Raw genomic sequence first — 21,589 nt, 5'->3', positions numbered from 1 at the left:
GACTTTTATCATTATTTCCCTTTCTGTGGCATACTTTTTCATCATTACTTTTGTTTTAGCCATATTCATCTTTAGTCCTAAATCCTTACTAACTGTGCATAACTGATTAAGATTTTCCTCTAATTCTTTGGGATCATGACTTATGACCACAATGTCATCTGCAAATCGTAAATGATTTAGGTACTCTCCGTTCACATTGACTCCTTTCTGCGACCAGTCTAATCTTCTGAAAGCTTCCTCAAGGGCAGCAGTAAACAGCTTCGGAGATATTGTGTCTCTTTGTTGAACTCCTTTCTCGATTTTAAATTTCCTACTGTCTTTGTCTAGTCTAATAAAGGAGGTAGTACTCTCACATATTTTCTTCAAAATCATAATATGTGGGGTATCTATGCCTTGTCTTTCTAGTGCCCGAAACATTGCCTTATGCTGTATGGAGTCAAATGCCTTTTCATAATCCACAAATGCCAGGCATAATGGTGTTTTATATTCATTTGCTTTCTCCATTAGCTGTGATATTATGTGAAGGTGATCCATAGTTGAAAATCCTGTCCTAAGACCAGTTTGCTCTTTCTGTTGATTATCATCAAGTATTCTTTCTAATCGGTTAGTAATGACCCTTGTGAACAACTTGTAGATGTGGGATAATAAGCTAATTGGTCTATAATTTCCAATTTCTGATTTATCTCCTTTCTTATGCAGCAGAACTATGATTGCATTATTCCACTGCTTAGGTGTCACACCTTTCGAATGCACTTTGTGAAGAGCCTTGCCAGTTTTTGTGTTATGTCTCTTCCTCCCAATTTTAACAATTCTGCAGTACCTTCATCTTCCTCCGGGGCTTTCTGATTCTTCATTTTCTTCAATGCATGTTCTACCTCATCAGGAAGAATATCGAGTATGTCGTATGTGTTGTTACTTTGCAATCCATCTTTCTCACTGCTGGCATCATTCCCTCACTCCTTGTATAATTCTCTATAGTAGTCTTCTGCTATTTGAATTATGCCTTCTGTGCTATTTATAAGTACACCATCGCTATTCTTCAGTTTCAGTATCATTTGTCTTTCTGTATTACTGCTCATGGCTGCTGATTTAAATCCTTTGTTTTCCCTTAATGCTTATTCTACTTTTCTTGTGTTAAATCTTCTTATGTCCTCTTTGAGTCTCTTTCTAATGGTTTTCCTTAACTCAGTATACTCAGTTTTCTCCCTGTCAGTGTTTTTCTTGCTCTTCATTTGTCGTCTTCAGTTCATCACGAGAAGTGTTTCTTGAATAATTTTTTCTTCTTTGGATTTCTTTTTCCCTATAGGTTTCTTAGGCTTTATCACTTTCAGAAAGTTGTAATATTCCTCGTCGATATCTTGGTCCTTAGCAGTCTGCAGAAGCTCAAACTTGTTAAGTTCCAGTACATACTGTTTTTTCTCCTCTTCTGTTATCTCAAAGACCTTTGTATTATTTACTCGAGTCAGTTTTTTCCTTTCTTTTCCTACATCTATATCAAGTGTACATCTTACCATTCTGTAATCACTTCCAACATTTACCTTATTCAGGACGGTAACATCATTCACAATATATCTTCTGTTAGTGAGGATGAAGTCGATTTCATTAGTTGTTAATCCATTTGGACTCTTCCATCTCCACTTTCTGTTCACCCTTTTCTTGAAAAAAGTGTTCATTGCTGAGAGTCCTTGAGATTCTGAAAATTCCACAAGTCTTTCACTTCTTTCATTTCTTTTACTAATTCCAAAATTTCCTATAGTTCCCCTTTCTGTGCTGTTTTGTCTGTTTCCAACCTTAGCATTGAAGTCCCCCATAATAATAATGTAGTGGGTTTTCTGCTCATCTAGAAAACTTATTTTCGGTGTACATTTCTTCAACCTCTTCATCATCATCGCTCGATGTTGGTGCATAAATCATTATAACCTTTGGCTTGTATCTCTTAGAAATCTTGAGTATTAGTCTTGACACCCTTGGTGATGTGGTTTTGAATTCCGAAATGTTGTTTTTAAAATCTTTATGGACCAGAAACTCAACTCCACCTTCACTCCTTTCACTGTTTCCATTGGTGTACAGCAGATTTCCACTTGATAAACTTATAAGTGATTCATTTCTTCTTCTTGTTTCAGCCAAACCGATGATATTCCAATTCACATTTTCTAATTCCTTTTCCAGCTCTAATATCCTGTCTTCACCGATGAGTGATCTTACGTTATAACAGGCCAAGTTCAGTTTCCGTGCATGGCAGCCTGGTTGTACCCAGAGATTCTTAGCACCCTCTGCTTCCACTCTGATCCTCTCCCTTCCGTAAGAGGGGGAGTGAAAGCTGCTGGGGACCGAGGGCCATACCTTCTGTCATACAGTTATTATATAGTGCTGTTAATTTATCTGGTGCTATTTCTACTAATTTTTTGATAATCTCACCCTCTAAGAGGTCAAAACCTGAGCATTTATTGTTTTTTGTTTTTAGATAGTACTATTTCTAAGTCTTGTATAGTAAATTTGTGATGTGATGTTATCAGGTATTGGGTATGTTGAGGGTCTAACGGCTCCTAGGATTTCTCCCATCTCCTCGTACGTCTCTGTATCACGTGACAGTGTCATGTCAATGCCAGAGGTTTGACAGTGTGTGGGTCATGTAGAATGTAGTATGTTGTGCCCAATGAACAGTGGTAACAATGATGAACAAGGTATGGTAACATCGGGCCCCAGATAAAGTCAACTTCGCACTTAGCTTTTGCTGCAAGATCATGAATATTCACAAAAATATTCAAGTGCTCAGTCAATTTTTCAAGGACTCCCTTTAATTTTTAAATCCTCGTAACTGCGGGAACTCGGATAATGATCACTCGGATAGGGCCCCACTAGGGACCCGACGTTACCATACCCAGCGACGAGGACGCCGGCCGGGGTTGCCAATAAGACTAATTGTACTCTGGCAGGACCTGCCACCTACTTTCCTGAGATTTCCATGGCTAGGACCTTTTAAAAAAAAAAAAAAAAAAATTATTCGCGGTTTGCTTAATAATACGATTTGTTTAAACATTGAGTAGGGTTTTACTGAATGAGTTTCTGTAGAGGTCTCATAGTTCGGGCAATAAGTTTTGTGTATTAGATTTGGACCTGTGGGGTAATAGATAATACACTGTGTAGGAAAAGTTTTGTGAGGGGAGGCAGAAGATTGGGGGTAGAAATAGAAGGAAGGGACTGATAGGGAAGGTATTCCCTCGTTTTTCAGTGGGCATGCCCCACACCAGAAGGAAAAGTGGGGTGGCCAGAGGAGGGGGGGGAGTAGACAGTAAAAGCATCGCCCACCCCTCGTCTGGAAGTGGGGGAAAAAGCAGGCTGGAACAGATGTCCAGTCCCCTTTACCAGATGGCCTTCCTCGGCTTTCAGGGGGATCGTCCAAGGTTCAGAGTATGTCCGTTTCAGTCCTTGTATTTTGGTAGTCCTTTCAGGAGTCACCACACCATGGAGCACTCAGTGGTGCACGGGGAAAGAGGCAGTTTTCGTTTCCATTTAGTTATTGCAGTTTTCTGGTTGTTGTGTTGTCTGGTTTCACCTTGGGAGAGTTGGTGAGAACATAGGCATTTTGTTGTGTTGTTCTATATCACCATTTTTGTGTCAGTCTGTGTACGGCGATGAGTGTTCTTCGCCTCGTGAAGAGCTGCTGAGCAAAGTTTGTTAGTGCTCCATATTCTTCACTCGAGTCCAGGAAGTATGATTCCATATTTTTTGGGAAGTACTTTATTGTAGTTATTAACCTACATCGCAGGTCCTCATAGTTTGGGCAATTATACATGATGTGTGTCCAACTCTCCGCTTCACCACACACGCATCTTGAGTCTTCTTCCAATCCCATCTGGGCCTCAGCTTTTCTTTGAAGGCGCCATGGCCTGTCAGTACATATAATGTGTGAAGTCCCGGTTTGAACCAAGTGGGCATTTGCGGAAATATTTTCCCCAGGTCCGGGATGAATTTTTTTGTGATACAGCCTTTGGTGGTTTCAGTTCAGTGACGTTGCCAGATCCGGGTGAGGTGGTTCTGAAGCCTATTCTTTTCCTCTTTGCATGGCATGCTGTTGTTAACCGTGTAATCTAGGAAGGTGCAGGGAAGTCCCTTCATTATATGGTATTTGATTCCACCGTTTGCAATTTCCAAGTCTAGGGGTAGGACCGCCGCCAGGACCTGTTATTATAATCATGTGAGCCTGTAGCACCACAAGCACTACAGGCTCACATGATAGTGAGCAGCTCAGTTCTTTGGATTGTGTCCAGGGTCCTCCGATTTACAACCATTGCTGTTTTGGTGTACCAAGCCGTAGCTGCATACAAGGCACCTGCGAGGTGATCTGAATGAGGTGTATGAAGCCTTGACTGGTTTGAGCATGCTCAATGCGGATGGGATTAATTCTTTCTCGGAATAATCACCTAAGAGGGCATAAATTCAAATTGAGGAAAGACAGTTGTAGGATAGATGTGTGGAAGTTTGCCTTTAGCCAGCGGGTGGTTGATTCGTGGAGCAAACTTCCATCTGTCATTGTAGAAGTTGATAGCTTAAATAGGTTCAAGGCAGAACTTGACAAAAATTTGGAGCGAGTGCATGGGTAAAGTAAGGGGGGTGTTTGGCTGATGCTATATAAGCTTGCTTTCTTGCATCATGTGCCTTTGCTAATGCTAACTCTTGCATCAAAATTCAGTTAATTTTGATACTGGAGTTGTAAGAAAGATACTGAAACATGCTTATGACTTTCTTGTGGACAGTTCACTAGATGAAGATGGCTGGGAGGAAGACTGTTTTATAATATAGGTTGAGGGTATGTTTTGATAACCCCCAGTCCCGTTGTGCAATTCTTGCTAGTATTCCAGCGTATCTTTTTATTTTTGTGCAAATGTAGGATGGGTGATGCTTGAAGGAAAGATTGTTATCAAGAACAATGCCAAGGTATTTCATTTTGTCAGTTAAACCAATGGTCTTGGTGTCAATCTTAATTTGGGTTGGCCTGCAGATGTCAAAGTCTGCCCTTGAGTAGAATGTATGTAGTCTTTTAAGTCATGAATCCTAGCCCAGTTTTGGATGTGATGTGAAGTGAAATTTTAAAAATTGTTTTCATAAACTACACATAACTTGACTACAAGCAGCTGATATGTTAGTGGAGGTTAAAATTATGTTGGCCAGTGTTATTTACGAAATAGTTGAAATAGAACTTATTATAAGAATCTACTATAAACATGTTATGCTTCCATACTACAAAACAAATTTACATTTTGTTATAGGCTCTAACAAACAATCAAAGTGCTCAAGCATTCCTTGGTCCTGAAAATCCTGAAGAACCATACCTTGAGGGCATAAATTACAATTGTGTTGCACCAGGAAAGAGATTTCAGCCAATGAGTAACCTTTCAGGAGGTGAAAAAACTGTTGCAGCATTGGCTTTGCTGTTTGCTATTCACAGGTATAAGCTTCAGTGAAGCTGATTTTATATTAAATTTCATTGTTCCAAGTTTCAAATTTAAATACTGCACTCCTTGTAATTTTGGTGAAATTATTAAGTTTATTGAAATAAATGAAAGTAATGGACTTCAAATTAAACATTACAATAACCCCACCATTTTTTTTTTTTTTTTTTTTTCTAGTTTTGATGATGTTTTGAATTTGTGATTGTTGTTCCTTTGGTGAATGCTAATATGATACATCAGCACACGGTAAATGTCTTCAAAAATTTTTTTCCAGTCTCAATTTCCTGAGAGCCAATCACATGCATACTTTCAAAACTTGAGGCGGTCATGCACTTGGGCTGTAAGCGCCTCCGTAGCCAGGTGGGCAGGAGCAGGAGCAGCAGTGCGTAGCACACGCTTCTTGATTAGATCGGGGTTAGAGCCCATCACCACCAAATATGGAAGATGCGGAAAGGTCAGGGAATGACCACCACATATCCCCGGAGCAATATGGCCTTAGTTGCTAATGCTCCTAAAAACCAAAACAACAACAACAACAGCACTTGTGCTATAGGATGAAAACCACATTACATCACCAATTCATATCTATGTTAGCTAGAATTGTTCATTTAATATTAATAGTGGCAGATGATGCAAGAAAGCAAGCTGATACAGCATAAACCATAAAAAAAATAATAATAAATAAAAAAGTCAACACTTCCATTATCATCTGTCCATCACAGACAAGTTCTTCCTTGAATTCATTCAAACTACTCACCTACTCACCTCATCAACACCAGATGGGAGTTTGTTCCAAGAATTGACCACCCACTGGCTGAGAGCAAATTTCTTCCACACCTATCTTTCTCAGTTTGAATTTAAATCTCCTCATGTGTGTAGAAGTATTTATGAAGATATTAAGGATAAGTACGGCGAATCCTAGCCCAAGTTCGTGGCAAGCAATGGGTGGTTTAATAGGTTCAAACATTGCGCTGATTTCCACAACATGAAAGTATGCGGTGAAATCGCCAGTGCTGATTCTGCAGCTGCAGAGAAATTTTATGATGAGTTGGAAAAAATTATTGATGAAGGCGATTATTCAATGCAGCAAATTTTTTATGTTGACGAGACTGCCCTGTATTGGAAAAAAATGTCGGATCGAACATACATTGCCAAAGAGGAAAATACAATGCAAGGTTTCAAGGCTTCAAATGATAGGGCCACGCTCATGCTTGGGATTAATGCATCAGGAGATTACAGATTAAAACCACTGATTGTGCATGCACCATTGTGGAAATCCTCATACGTTTAAGGGTATCAATAAAGTCACCCTACCTGTGCATTTCCGATTGAACCAGAGAGTACGGATAACAATATCTCTCTGAGGATTGGTTTAAATGTTGCTTCATTCCTAAGGTTGAAAAATATTGTAAATACAACGACCTTCCTTTCAAGATTTTGCTTCTATTAGATAATGATCCTGGACATGCTGCGCATCTAGCTGATTTCAATTCGAGCATGAGAGTTATATTTCTACTGCCAAACACGACTTCACTCATCCATCCTATGTTATTTTGAATTTAAAAGCATACTATTTATTCACATTTGCTCAGGCTTTGTCTGCAGTAGACGATGAGAAAAATTTTACATTAAAAGACTTTTGGAAATCTTACAGTATTTACATGGCATCTTAAACATTAATAAGGCCTTGGCAGAAATTGCTAAAAGTTGTATAAATGGAATATAAGTTGGAAGAAAATATGCCCACAGAATGTAAAAGGCTTCGAAAGATTTGAAAAAGACGAATCATACGAATAGGTTACAGATAAGATTGTAAAGGTTGCAGATCTACTTCAGTTGGAGATTGATGCCAAAGACGTGGAGGAGTTAATAGAGGAAGAAGAGAAGTAATAATCTAATGAATAACTTATTGACTTGCAAGCAGCGATAGTGAAAGAAGAAAATGCTGACGAAGATGCTGATATTATTATTAGCTATATAGTGCAAGATGAACCAGATGAGGAGCCAAGACGTTTCATCACGAGAGAGATGGCAATGGCATTTCGTGAAATTTCATAGGCAATGGCGAGCTTTGAGAAGATGGATCCTGACATCCAATGAGTCTTAAAAGTTAACAGAGGGGTGAATGATATGCTTGCTACAAATAAATCTACGATGAAAAGAAAAAGACACCGTCCAATCATCCATTAATATGTTTTTTCGTAAGGTTGAGCGGCTGACCAGTTTTAAATCTCCACAGCCCTCAAGTGCTGGCAGTGCCAGGAAACAAAACAAAATTGATTTAGAAATGAAGATGAAAATGAAGTACGAAGCAGGACAAATTTTTATTACTACTATTATTATTATTATTATTAGCCATATAGTGCAAGGAAGCCTGAGGCTTATGCTGCAACAGCCAAAAAAAAAAAAAAAAATTTCTTTAAGTTACCCTGAGAGTGAGAGAGAGAGGAATCACCAAGAAAGAAAAGAATGGTGATATCCAGCTCAGGATCCTGGGTGTGCCAAGCCCATACTCACCAGATGTAAGCTCCTGGGGTTAAATTTTTGTCATCTATTGCAAGGGAATAAGGACTCGCTGTTTCAACAGCGAATATTATTTTAAAGGACAGTGCATGTATAAAAGAACAAGTCAAAGGATCAATGCACTTAAGATTAACAGTGATCACAAAACAGTGTTTGGGTGCTATATCAAAAATGGAACGGCTGTTAATAACATGGATGGAAACTCAGATTCAGAAGTGAGTGCCCCTGAGTCTAATGACCATTCAAGAAAAAGCAACAAGTATTTATAAAGATATTAAGGATAAGTACGGTGAACGCCAAACCAAGTTCGTTGCAAGAAACGGGTGGTTTAATAGGTTCAAGCATCATGCTGGTTTGCAAAACATTAAAGCCTGCAGTGAAGTCGCCAGTGCCGGTTCTGCAGCTGCAGAGAAATTTTGTGATGTGTTAGAAAAAATTATTGATGAAGGCGGCTATTCAACACAGGAAATTTTTAACGTTGACAAGACTGCTCTGTATTGGAAAAAAATGCTGGATCTAACAAACATTGCCAAAGAGAAAAATACAATGCCAGGTTTCAAGGCGTCAGAAGATAGGGCTACACTCTTGCTTGGGACTAATGCAGCAGGAGATTACAGATTAAAACTACTTTTTGTGTACCATTCTGGAAATCCTCGTGTATTTTCGATCGAACCAGAGAGCATGGATAACAGCATCTCTCTGTTTGAAGATTGGTTTAAATGCTGCTTCATTCCTGAGGTTGAAAAATATTGTAAAGACAACAATGTCCCTTTCAAGATTTTGCTTCTATACCACCTTTAAATTATCCAGATTTTAATCATATGAAAAATTTTATTTCCCAGCCACTCCACACATAGCTGCAAGTCTACTGTATATTTAATTGCACTAAATTAAATTTAAAAATTTCCTCTCTTTAGTTCATTAAAAAAACTTTAAATGTAACACAGTTCTAAATGTACCAGTTGATGAGTTAACTTTTTTAAATTAAGTGAAAAACTTTTCAGTTGTTGCACTTTCCAGAATGTTAAGAGGGTCATTGCCATTTACAAGTTTCTGTACATTGTAATTAATCATGGCATCTTAATGTAAGAACCAGTGAGAACTGGTATTTTCATGTGTTGGATCAACTTTTGATAAAGATAAATATATTTATATTTGTGTTTCTTGGCATTTTGGTTAATATTTTCTAGTTTGAACTCTTGTTGAGAATCATATCAAGACTGAGCAACACACTATTGTTTATACAACAGTGTGTTGCTCAGTTCGACTTCTAGTGGTGACTGACATGAAATTTGACCTCCAGCTTAGTTGTGCATTATTAGCGTTAGTAGAAGCATATATAAAAAAAAAAAAAAAAGAAACATTTATTTAAGTTCTCAACTTCCACAACAAAAGATGAAAGTTTGTTCCAGCAATCAACCACCTGCTGGCTAAAGGCAAATTTCCCACATCTATTCTACAACTGTCTTTCTTCAGTTTGAATTTATGTTCCCTCAGGTGAGGAATCGGAGCAAGAGGAAGAATCCCATTATCATTGATTTTGCTCAAACCATTCAAAGCTTTGTACACCTCAATCAGATCGCCTTGCAGGTGCCTAGTCTCCAGACTGCAATTTGCAGAACTTAAGCTTCTTTTGGTAACCAACCATTTGTTCCACTCTAATCTCATTACCCTTCTTTGTACTCATTCCAGCAGCTCTACATCTTTCCTAAAATGAAGTCTCCAGACCTGTATGCAGTACTCAAGGTGTGGCTTGACCATTGCCTTTTACAAAGGGGTAATCACCTCTTTATCCCTGCTAGAAGAATTCCTAAATATCATTGATAAGACCCCATGAGTTACTCTTCCAGCCTTTCAGCTCTGCTCAGAAAACTTTATATCTAACTGCACAATTATCCACAGGTCTTTTTCATTCTCTACTACTCTGGGGTTACTGCTACCCATATGCAGCACTTTGCATTTGTCAATATTAAAGTTCAGTTGCCACCTCTCAGCCCATGTGCTCAACTTTTCCAGATCCTGTTGCAGTAGTGTACTGTCATTAACAACCTTACCAACCTTCATATCGTCTGCAAACTTGGACATTAAGCCTGATATACCTTCACCAATATCATTGTTAAATACAGAAAATTACAGTGGGTCCAACACAGACCCCAGGTGAACACCAGTAATAACATTAGTCCACAAAAAGCAGTGTCCATTGATTTCCACTCGCTTTCTTCTCTCACTCAACCATCCTTTTATCCATAGCAGCAACTTGCTCATAATGCCATACTACTCCAACTTGTAGAGTACTCTTCCATGTGCAACAGTATCAAAAGCATTCCTAAAATCCAAGTATATGATATCAAAATTATTTTTTGCATCCAATTCCTTTTTAACTACATTGTAGCATCCAATCAAATTAGTCAGACAAGGCTTCCCCTTAACAAACCCATACTGTGTCTGAACTATAACTGCACTTTTGTCTGAATGATAGTGCAGTGCTTCTTCAACCAGTAATTCTATTATTTTCCCCGGAACAGAAATTAAACTAACAGGTCTGTAATTAGTCATGTCACCTTTTGATCCCGCTTTGTGAATCGGGGACACATTTACACATCTCCAGTCAGTTGGGACCTCCCCTGAGTACAAGGATGCCCTCATAATCATGGCTAAGGCTTGCTCACTTCCTTTGCTACCTCCTTTAATATAACTGGATAGATAACATGGACTTTGCTCACAGTTATTACAAAAATCATTTAACTCCCTATTAGAGTTTTATAAGCTTCTGGTCTCCACTTCCCTATAGAATTTCTCATGTGTGAATAGATGCAAAATACTCATTCAGTTTTTCAGCTACCTGAGCAGAATCATCAACAGTAGAACCATCGATGTCAAGTGGACCAATCTGATTCATCCCCTTTCTTCTAGAATTTACAAAAGTAAAGAGGTTTTTGCTGTTTTTCTCTGCATCTTTTGCCAAAGATTTCTCATAAACTGCCTTTGCTTGCTTAACCTCCTTTGTGACTTGATTACAGACTATCTTATATCTACCATAGTTCCTGTGTTCCTGATAATTTATATGAGTCTCATGCATATATCTTCTCTCTCACGAGTTTCATTAGTTCATCTGACATCCATTTAGGCCTAAACCTTGAACAGTATTTCTTTGTATGAAATGCTTCCCATTTAGAATTTGCTGTTGATAACATCATCAGTTGGTCCCACTGTATAGAATTCAAAAAGTGTCTCAGAGTAGAATTCATGAACTGTAGTCACCTTTACGAAAGCAAAACCATTCCCTTTACCCCTGATGGTAGTTATATTTTTGAGTAAACCCCATATCAGTACACTATGATCACTGCTGATAATAAGATCAAGGGTATTACTCCCTCTGGTTGACTCGAACATACTGCTGTACAAAACAATTATCCAATAAATCCACAAAAGTCTTGCTAGTGTGAGCAACTCACATGTTCCAGTCTATATCAGGGAAGTTAAAATCCCCCATTATAAGACAGTCGGATTTACTGGCCCACTCTTTTTCTCTGTACAGTTGTTCGTTGTACTCATCAGAGTCATTAGGCCTGTAACACACTCTTACTCTCAATTTTGCATTCCTGGTGCTTATGTCACACTAAACTGACTCAACATTGCACTGTCCATCTATGTCAACTGGATACACTTCCTTAGATTTTATGTGTTTCTGAACTAAGAGCATAATCCTTCCTCCCTTTCTGTACACATTGTACTCTCCAAATTCCAATTCTGAATTCCTTATATCTGTGTGACACTGCATCTCAGATATCCCAACAATTCTGCCTTTGACCAGCAACGCAAAGTTATCAAATTTATTTTCACTTATCCTAGCATTGGTGTACATGCAAGTATACATTCACCTATTCTTACTCTTAGTTACTCTAACACAACCCGTGTCTTTTCTTGTTCCCTTATGACTCCCAGCAGTCCTTGAAATGTTCAGCATCTCGCTTTCCAAGCTGCTGCTCATTCCATAGGAGTGCAAGAATCACTTCAACCTCTGCCTGCAGCTACTGTTATTCTATTAGTTTGCGAATCCCCCCCCCCAAAATAGCAGTTTTCCGACCTACCTAATAGCCTCGATAGCATCAGCAAATATTCTTGCACTCTATCTATTTATGTGTATCCCGTCCCGTCCCCATAGAAACAATCTCTCCTGTTATTTTTTTCTCAGCATGGTCTACAGACCATGCTGAGAAAAATTCTATCCCGTCAGCCGTGCACAATCTCTGCAGGGCCGAATTGATTGACATGCTCTCATCATATACTCCCTCCTGTCGTGTCTGGGCAGAATTGTGGAAACAATATTCATTTAATAGGTTTTATTTCACCTTTTTATTTTGACTTGGCAAGCCAGCTCAGTTATCAGACTGATGTTAACAGAAACTCAGATAAACAAGATCCTTGTGTAGATCAAAATCATTGGGTGCATCATTGTTTTATGACTTCTTCAAAATAACTAGCAAGATTAGGTTGGCAAAAGAGTTTCCCTAAGTCGAAATTAAGGCTAAAAAGCCTGAGACTATGCAAATCATTACTGACAAACAAGTTAGTGCATCATTTCTGTACATAGTGAAAATGACTAAAGTTATTTACAATGCATCATTTTGTTGAATCTCATATTGTGAATACCTTCACAAGTTATCTCTTGTGAAGGTATTCACAAGAGATAACTTGTGAAGAGATGAATTGTGAATTAACTCCACAATATGAGAGATGCCAAGTAGTGTGATAGTTTAAACTGAGTCAATAAGTGGTGGTATCAACTGAGAATAAGTAACAATAGTCTTCACTATTGAGGAAGCATTACTTATTCGAAGTTGTAGAATGAGAGGAAACCCAAGTGAAAGGCATTCACAATATGTGATTCAACAAAACTGTGCCTTTTAAGTAACTTAAGTTATTTTTGCTACATACAGAAATGATGCATAGCACTAACTTGTATATTAGCAAGAGCTTCCCTTAATAAATGCATGCTGGATTCATTTATAATTTAATTCCTGTTCATATGATCCTACACAATCGCCCCCAGGGGCTAAATCTGGTGAGTGTGGGCTTGGCACAACCAGGGTCCTGAGCTGGATATCATCATTCTTCTCTTTCTTGGTGATTCCTTTCTACTTCTCTCTCTCTCTCTCTCTCTCTCTCTCTCTCTCTCTCTCTCTCTCTCTCTCTCTCTCAATTTTTTTGGCTGGTGCAGCATAAGCCATATGGCTAATAATAATAACAATGCCTTAACCATGGTAAGGAAATTAATATATAGGGTGTTAATTAAATTAACACCATGTTAATTTTCCTACCATAAATGTTAAGACTTACTGCTCTGTAATTACTTATTTCCTTTTAGAACACCCCTGAGAAGTGGAAAGATATTTATACTCATCTAGTCCATAAGGACTTCAACTGAATTCGGTGATGAATTTATAATCATGGCATAGTGATCTCCTTTGGAACTTCTTTCATAATTACTGAGAATTGTTTTTATATTTTCTTATGTAAGAAATAACCTATGATTTTCATATGGAAATTCATTGATTTCTTTCTTCCTACTCAAACTTGCTAAGAAATTGCTGAAGGGTATGTATATTATTGCCTTAACCGTGGTAACCATGGACTAGATGAGGACAAAGGACAGGCTGCCACAGGGATGATTTAAATTGCTTTGGAATTTAATCATCCCCGGCTATATTGGGCTTACTTTCTGTATAGAACAAAGTTTTACTACATAGTGTTACTATGGTCTTCTTACATTTTGTGAACGTTAGTGGGTTTTAATTATTTTTTTTTTTCAAGGGCATTAGTGTCAGTAGACTTTGCAGATCCTAATAGTCTGTGCTGTTCTGTGTATTATGTTATGTTTTCATATGAGTTTGATATAAAATGTTTTACACCAAAATTATTCTTTTTTCAGTGTAAAGTAATTTGTTTTGATTATTATTTCATATTAATTAATAATAATTCTGATATTTTATATAATACAGTCGAACTTGGTTATAACGAGCACAGAAATAACGAGATCATGGCTGTAATGAGCAAAAAGCCATAATGATTTTAATTTACGTGCATTCCCATGAAATCTTCAAATAGGCCTCTGGGGTTGGGAATATTCATATTCATAATAACTGCACAATCCTGCACAAACCATTATTAAAAATAAATAAATAGAATGATATAATTCCACCAGATAAAACTGATAAAAAGGTAACTGTCTGTACAATAAAATATGAAATTTTAAACTGCAAAGAATAATTTACAATAAAACAATGTAGATAAAACACAGGATAATAAAACCGATGAAAGTGCTAAAACACCATAGCTTTCATGGCACACTCCCCATGTGCACTGGAACCGGAAATGGCTCGGGAGCTACCAGGCGGAACCGCTCATCCTGTCCAAGAACCACCACCTCAAAGAGGGGATGAATGCAGATTCCCCTGTCTCTATTAATGGTATTGCTCTCAGAGGAACAAATCTGCAAGCTCTCGAGCCATTTGTGGTCCCAAAATCTATGTGCTCGGTTGACGATAACAGCTTCGTCTGGGGAGATTTGATGGTGCTCCTCCCAAAAATTTTCTGCCACAGCAGACTTCCCATAATCCTGAAATTTCATATTTTATTGTACAAACAGTTACCTTTTTATCAGTTTTATCCGGTGGAATTATATCATTCTATTTATTTCATTTATTTACATCATTATTATTTTAATATAACATAACACTATTTATTTATTTTTAATAACGGTTGATGTAGGATTGTGCAGTTATTATGAATATTCTCATACAATTGCTCACGGTTATAATGAGTGTACTACACAGATATACCATACAAATTTTGGTAACTATGAAAACATTCTTAATTGCTCTGATAGTTGAAAAAAACCCAATTGTTGGAATAGAGAAAAATGAAAAGGATGACTTAGCTTTTATGACCACCCGCATAACATCAGATTAGTGGCCGGTTTATGACCTTGTCCTTTTGGGGATGTGGGCTATACAATAGTGCATTAGTGTTCCGCTTGTCACATTACACTATTTACTATTATTGTCTTGTATTCACTGAACCATAAATTTATTTCAGGACTTCTAAGAACTTTGTATTCAGATAACTTTACTGCCATTTTAAATAAAATCAGTTAGAAATGAATCCTTTCTTCGGAGATGTCTACTAACAAAAGAAAGTGTCTGTTGATTCGCAAAAAAGTCGAAATTATTCGTGAGTTAGAACGTGGTGCAAAAAATGTTGAAGTGTGTAAAAAGTTTCTTTGTCCTCTTCAACAGTAATGACATTATGGAAGAATAAACATGTTTACATATCAGCACTGGAAAAGAACATAACCTGAAAAAAAAAAAAAAAAATATATATATATATATATATATATATATATATATATATATAGAAAGTGCGAGGTTACAAATGTAGATGAAGCATTGCTTCAATGGTTCACTATACAAAGAAGTGCTGGATTTTCAATACACAGTCCAATCTTGAAGGCTCAAGTGGAAAAATTTGCTAAACAATATGGATGCGATGATTTTGTATGTAATAACAGTTGGCTGGATTGTTAGAAACCGAATACAAGCACATTAATACAAATAATATGTAGGTATATACTAATATTATTTTTTTTCTCTAATATTTCTTTTGTTTTTTGAATCAATCTTTTTATCAAGTTATTGAGAATTTAAAAAAAAAAAAAAAAAATAGGAGGCAGATTTAACTCATCACTGATATAGTGAGTAATGGTTATAACGAGGAAATTTTGTTGGTCCCTTGATGCTCGTTATAACCAAGTTTGACTGTATATCCATAAGAATTTGCTCGTTTTGTTTTAATTCTTGATAGTAGTATGTTTGTTTTGTAATATCATTTAAATCATATTTCAGTTATCAACCAGCACCATTTTTTGTACTGGATGAAATTGATGCTGCACTGGATAACACTAACATTGGTAAAGTATGTATCTTTATTGTGCTAATTTACTTAAGTCATAGTTATGATAATTACTTGGATGTTGTTTAATGATGCTGGACACACACACACACACACACACACACACACACACACACACACACACACACACACACACACTCTCTCTCTCTCTCTCTCTCTCTCTCTCTCTCTCTCATAATTTATTTTTAACTACTTCTGATAGGACAGTATGTGCTCATTAATTTGAAATGCGGCATGTTTTAGAATTGCTACCATTCCCCCTACTAATGATATAGGGTTTTATATGCCTTTTAGTATGCTTAATTCAAAACACATGTACACTGGAATTCAAAGCTAAAATTGTATCCCATGACTTGTAAATCATTTGTTTATTTTTACAAGATTACCAAAACCAACTGCATTGAAACATCATTATAACAATACTGAAGGCTATAAAAAAATTCACTACCACACAATTTACAGTGGCACCTCTGTAGCCAGGTGGGCAGGAGCAGCAGTGCGTAGTACACGCTTCTTGATTAGACCGGGGGTTCAAGTCCGTGACCACCAAATACGGAGGATGCGGAAAGGTCAGGGAATGACCACCACATATTTCTGGAGCAATATGGCCTTAGTTGCTAATTCTCCTAAAAAAAAAAAAAATAAATAAATAAAATAACAATTTACAGTAATATTTCTTTAACTTTTTACAGTAACGTTACTGTATCGTAATTTTGTACAGTAATATTTTTATCCACTTCCTCAAAGATTGCATGCTGTATACAAATAAATCACTTGAAATTAATGTACCACTAACTTTTGCTGAGGAAAACAAGTAAAAATGCCATAATTCAATATACAATTATTACAGTATTTATATTATTACTGATCGCAGTAATTATATAATTACTAACATTACTGGAGGTGTGACTTTCCAATGCAAATGCTGTACATATTTCTTTATCAGCACATATTGTATATGATATGAAAGAGTTATACCCACGGTTAGAATGGTAGAACCCGTGAGTCTCCAGAGCAAAGCTGCAGCAACCTCCCCCCCCCCCCACATCTCTTCCATCATGCAGTATAATTGATGTTTTTAGAGTTTTTATGGACATCCAATCTACTTACATTTCGGGGGTAAAGTTCTAAAACTGTGTTCACAGGCCAGCCACTAGACGGTCCATTGGACCAAACCTATTGTTAACTCTCTAGGTGGCTTTCAGATCAGCTAGTGTATAATCTTGATGCCTCTACTCTGCCAGATAGTGACTGGAAGGGGTCTGAGTATTGTGTATGTGGGGGGGGGGGGGGAGAGATGGATTGTCAATGCCACATTATTAGCATTAGTAGTGGCAAATGCAAGAAAGCAAGATTATACACTACTTGATCTGGCAGATCAGCTTTTCATTTCACCTATTCATTCCTCCAATAGTTTGTCTAGTTCTTCCAATAAATATGACAACGCGATTCAAGATAAGAATATTGCATATTGCAATTGGCTTGTATTGAAATCTCAGAGTTCATTTTCTGTCCAAATCAGTCTAAACTAGATTTTGAACAGGCTGAGAGCAGAAAACTTACTGCTTGTTCAAATGGTAGTCGAGTGTTATGCACTCTTGCCAATGCTATTGGCCGCAACTTTTCCCATCTCTGTTCCCACATCTGTAAAGATCAGATGGTTCTATTGCCACTTCAGCCAAAGATAAAGCTGACCTGCTGGCATCCTTCTTTTCTTATAACTCGTGTATTGATGATTTTAGTAAACCACTCCTACTATTCCCAGCATTCTCCATTCAATGCCTCGTGTGATCTTCCATCAAAGGATGTCGGTGGAAATTTGAACAATCTTGATGCTAGAGAAACTCGAGGTCCTGATGGTTTTGTCCATTTGTTCTCAAAACCTGTGCTCCTGAACTTACTCCTATTCTGTGTCACCTTTTTCACCCTTCTGCTTGTAAATTTGCACATATCCGGGCACTTCCTAAAAAAAAGGTGACAAATCCCTCCCATCCAATTATCATCCCATTGCACTTACTCCTGCTCTTTCTAAAGTAATGGATAAATCTAACTGCCAATTCTTAAACTATCTAGCTTTATATTTGCCACCACCGCAATGATTAATCTTCGACACCTTGCAGTACACGTGCTCTGGTCACAATGTGCAGGCAAACTAAACTGAGAAGTATTTGCAGCTTGCGCTGAAACTAACGCTATATTCACTTCGCTGCCCTTGCCATCTGGGCTAAAAGCTAAAGAGTCGCATGTGGCTTGCAAGCCACAGGTTGTCGACCCTTGGTATGTGGGAATATCAGAAATGTAGCACTGCTTTAACATGAAGATATGGCATTTGGATACAATGAGTGCAATGTGTACAGAAAGGACTGACAGGGCAGGAAAGGGGGTGAGAAGCATGTAGGTTAAAAGGCACTTGGTTAAGAAATGCTTGGGTTCTATAACAGTACATCCAATTGACAGTGGTTGAGAATGTAATTGTTGAGTCAGTTTGATATTACAAACACTGGGAATAATAATTGGAAAATATACTTTAAAATCCAGCATCCTTAGGGATTTAGAGATTCCATATTTTAGAGATTAGCATTAGCATTAGTAGAGGCATTTGATGCAAGAAAGCAAGCTTATGCAGCATCAGCCAAAAAAAAAATAAATAAATAAATAAAAAAAATAATAATAAATAAATAAAAAAATAATAATAAATAAATAAAAAATAACCACTTCCACTTCACCCCTCTGTTCGTTCGAAATACCTGTCCAGCCGAGCCTTAAACTTATTTAGGCTATCAACTTCCACGACAAGGGATGGAAGTCTATTCCACCAACCAGCCACCCGCTGGCTAAAGGCAAATTTCCTCACGTCTATCCTACATCTGTCTTTTCTCAGTTTGAATTTATGCCCTCTCAGGTGATTATTCTGAGTAAGAGGAAGAATCCCATCAGCATTGAGCATGCTCAAACCATTCAAGGCTTTATACACCTCTATCAGATCACCTCGCCAGTGCCTAGTCTCCAGACACTGTAATTTGCAAAACTTAAGCCTTTCTTCATAAGAGCAACCCTTTGTTCCATTCACTAATCGTGTTGCCCTTCTCTGTACTCGTTCCAGCAGCTCTACATCCTTCTTGAAATGAGGCCTCCAGACCTGTATACAGTACTCTAGGTGTGACCTGACCATTGCCTTATACAAGGGAATAATCACCTCCTGATCCCTGCTAGAAAAATTCCTTTATATCATCGACAATACACCATGAGCTACTCTTGCAGCCCGTCCGCACTGCTCAGAAAACTTCATATCTGCCTGCGCAACCACCCCCCAGGTCCCTTTCATTCTCTACCACTGTCAGTGTAGTACCACAGAGTTGATACGTTGCTCTGGGGTTGCTATTTCCCATATGTAGTACTTTACATTTGTCAATGTTAAACTTCATTTGCCACCTCTCAGCCCAACTGCTCAACCTTTCCAGATCCTGTTGCAATAGCATAGTGTCAGTAGTGTCCTTGACAACCCTGCCAACCTTCGTATCGTCTGCAAACTTAGACATTAAGCTTGATATACCATCATCAATATCATTTATAAATACAGAAAACAGTAATGGACCCAATACTGAACCCTGAGGGACTCCACTAATAACATTAGTCCACGATGAGCAGTGTCCATTGATTACCATTCTGTCTTCTCCCCCTCAACCACCCCTTTATCCAGATGTATACCTTGTGGGTTGAGCAGTTTTAGAGAAGCATATTTCCATGAATATTAACTCTTATTGATGGCTGTAAACATTTATAATGACTAAAAAGTTATATTTTTTCAGCTCTATATCCACATCTCTCTCTCTCTCTCTCTCTCTCTCTCTCTCTCTCTCTCTCTCTCTCTCTCTCTCTGGCGCCTCTGTGGGCAGGAGCAGCAGTGGTAAGAGCAGCACACACTTCTTGATTAGACCGGTGTTCAATCCCATGACCACCAAATACGGAGAATGCGGAAAGGTCGGAATGACCACCGCATATCCTGCATTATTTGCATTACAGCTGGGATTTTGCCCTGTGTCAATCACAGTCTAGAGAGCATTATAAAAATTGTATACTTAGTTTACATTTTCATGTGTTCTTTGCTTATGTTGATGTTATTTTATCATATTTTTACAAAAAGAAAAGGCAAAATTTTTTGAAGATTTTGCTTTCTGATTTTTAATTCTTTGGTTTGTGAAAAACAAAACATCTTCATTAGTGTGTGTCTACTGATAAAATTTTGTTTAAAAAGTAGTTTCCTATAAAATTATTAAAATGGATCCACAGCCCTCGACATCAGGACTGAAAAGGAACAGGGATGGACAATTATGTTGAAGTTTATGATAATTATTTGTCATTTGATACTGAAATAGAATTTTATTCAAGTGATATGGGTTCAGTATCTTGTTCAAATCCATCTGTTGATGTTAGAGCACTACAAACAACAGATGCCAGAGTTACTTGGAGTGATGAGTCTTCACATATGAAATGCTTCTAAAAAAAAAATTTACTAAAACATTTACTAAAAAAAAAAAAAAAAGCAGTACCTACTTGTTACATCATGTGTGAATGTAGATGCAGAATACTCATTCAGTTTATCAGCTACTTGAGCAGGATCATCAATAGCCAAACCATCATTGTTAAGTGAACAAATGTGATTCATCCCCTACCTTGAGAATTTACATAAGTAATGAACTCTTTGCATCCTTTGCCAAACATTTCTTGTAATCTGCCTTTGCCTGCCTAACCTCTTTTGTGACTTGATTACAGACTAGCATATATCTACCCTAGGCTTCTGTGTTACCTGATAATTTATATGCATTTTTCTTCTCTGCCTCAAGCCTCATTAATTCATCTGACATTCATTTAGGCCTAAACTTTGAACAGTATTTCTTAGTTGGTAAGAAAAACTTAGTAGCCTCCAAGATTAAATCCCTGAAGGCTTCCCATTTAGAATTCAACATTGGTAACATCATCAGTTGACCCACCGTATAGAATTTAAAAACTGCCTGAGACCACTGTAGTCAACTTTACGAAAGCAAAAACCCTTCCCATTACCCTTGATGATAGTTACATCTTTAAGTAAATTCCACATCAGTACATTGTGATCACTATCATCACCTAGTGGTTCCTTTTTCTGCAAATTCTTAATGCATGAATAACCACTGCTGATAAACAGATCAAGAGTATTACTACCTTTGGTTGCCCCTCGAACACGTTGCTGTAGGAAACGATCCTGTGATTCAGAGGGCAGTTGCCCTCTGAATCACAGCCTTTTAAAATGCACTGCTTGCATGATCTTTGTGGAGCGTTCGGTTATGGGACATGATATCGCCATGGGTGATGTCTTTGTGTGAGCACGATGCATGGAGTGTAATGAAATCAGGTGACAACTCAGCATTGTTATGGGCCTATATGAGGGTTTGACGGACAGGGTGGATGCCCTCGAAGGATCTAAATTGAGGGGCCCATCAAGCTCTCAGCTGCCCACATCAGCCCTTGCACTTGGTTATCACGCAACACAGCAGCAACCCCCAAAGCAGAATGCGCTGGTCCCACAGGAACTAGTAGTTGTTGGTGACTCTATTGTCAGAGAAACGAGGAACGTGCTTTGTAAAAAGGATAGGTGGAACAGGACC

The 21,589-nt window shown here is 37.8% G+C and overlaps 1 protein-coding gene across 1 annotated transcript in view; it reads left to right on the top strand.

Annotated features, from left to right (window-relative positions):
- The window catches only part of SMC1 (structural maintenance of chromosomes 1), a 635,181-nt gene that overhangs the window by 587,968 nt on the left and 25,624 nt on the right, over positions 1-21,589 (top strand). The window contains exons 24-25 of the mRNA XM_090388169.1: positions 5,271-5,449; positions 15,881-15,950. Of these exons, the coding sequence (XP_090244295.1) occupies positions 5,271-5,449; positions 15,881-15,950 (249 nt within the window). The remainder of the gene's footprint in view (positions 1-5,270; positions 5,450-15,880; positions 15,951-21,589) is intronic.

The sequence above is a fragment of the Mastigoproctus giganteus genome, chromosome 13, assembly GCF_048544385.1.
Source record: "Mastigoproctus giganteus isolate SK-2022 chromosome 13, ASM4854438v1, whole genome shotgun sequence".
NCBI lineage: Eukaryota > Metazoa > Arthropoda > Arachnida > Uropygi > Thelyphonidae > Mastigoproctus > Mastigoproctus giganteus.
The sequence above is the reverse complement of the archived record's forward strand: the minus strand, read 5'-3'. Positions and strand labels throughout refer to the sequence as shown.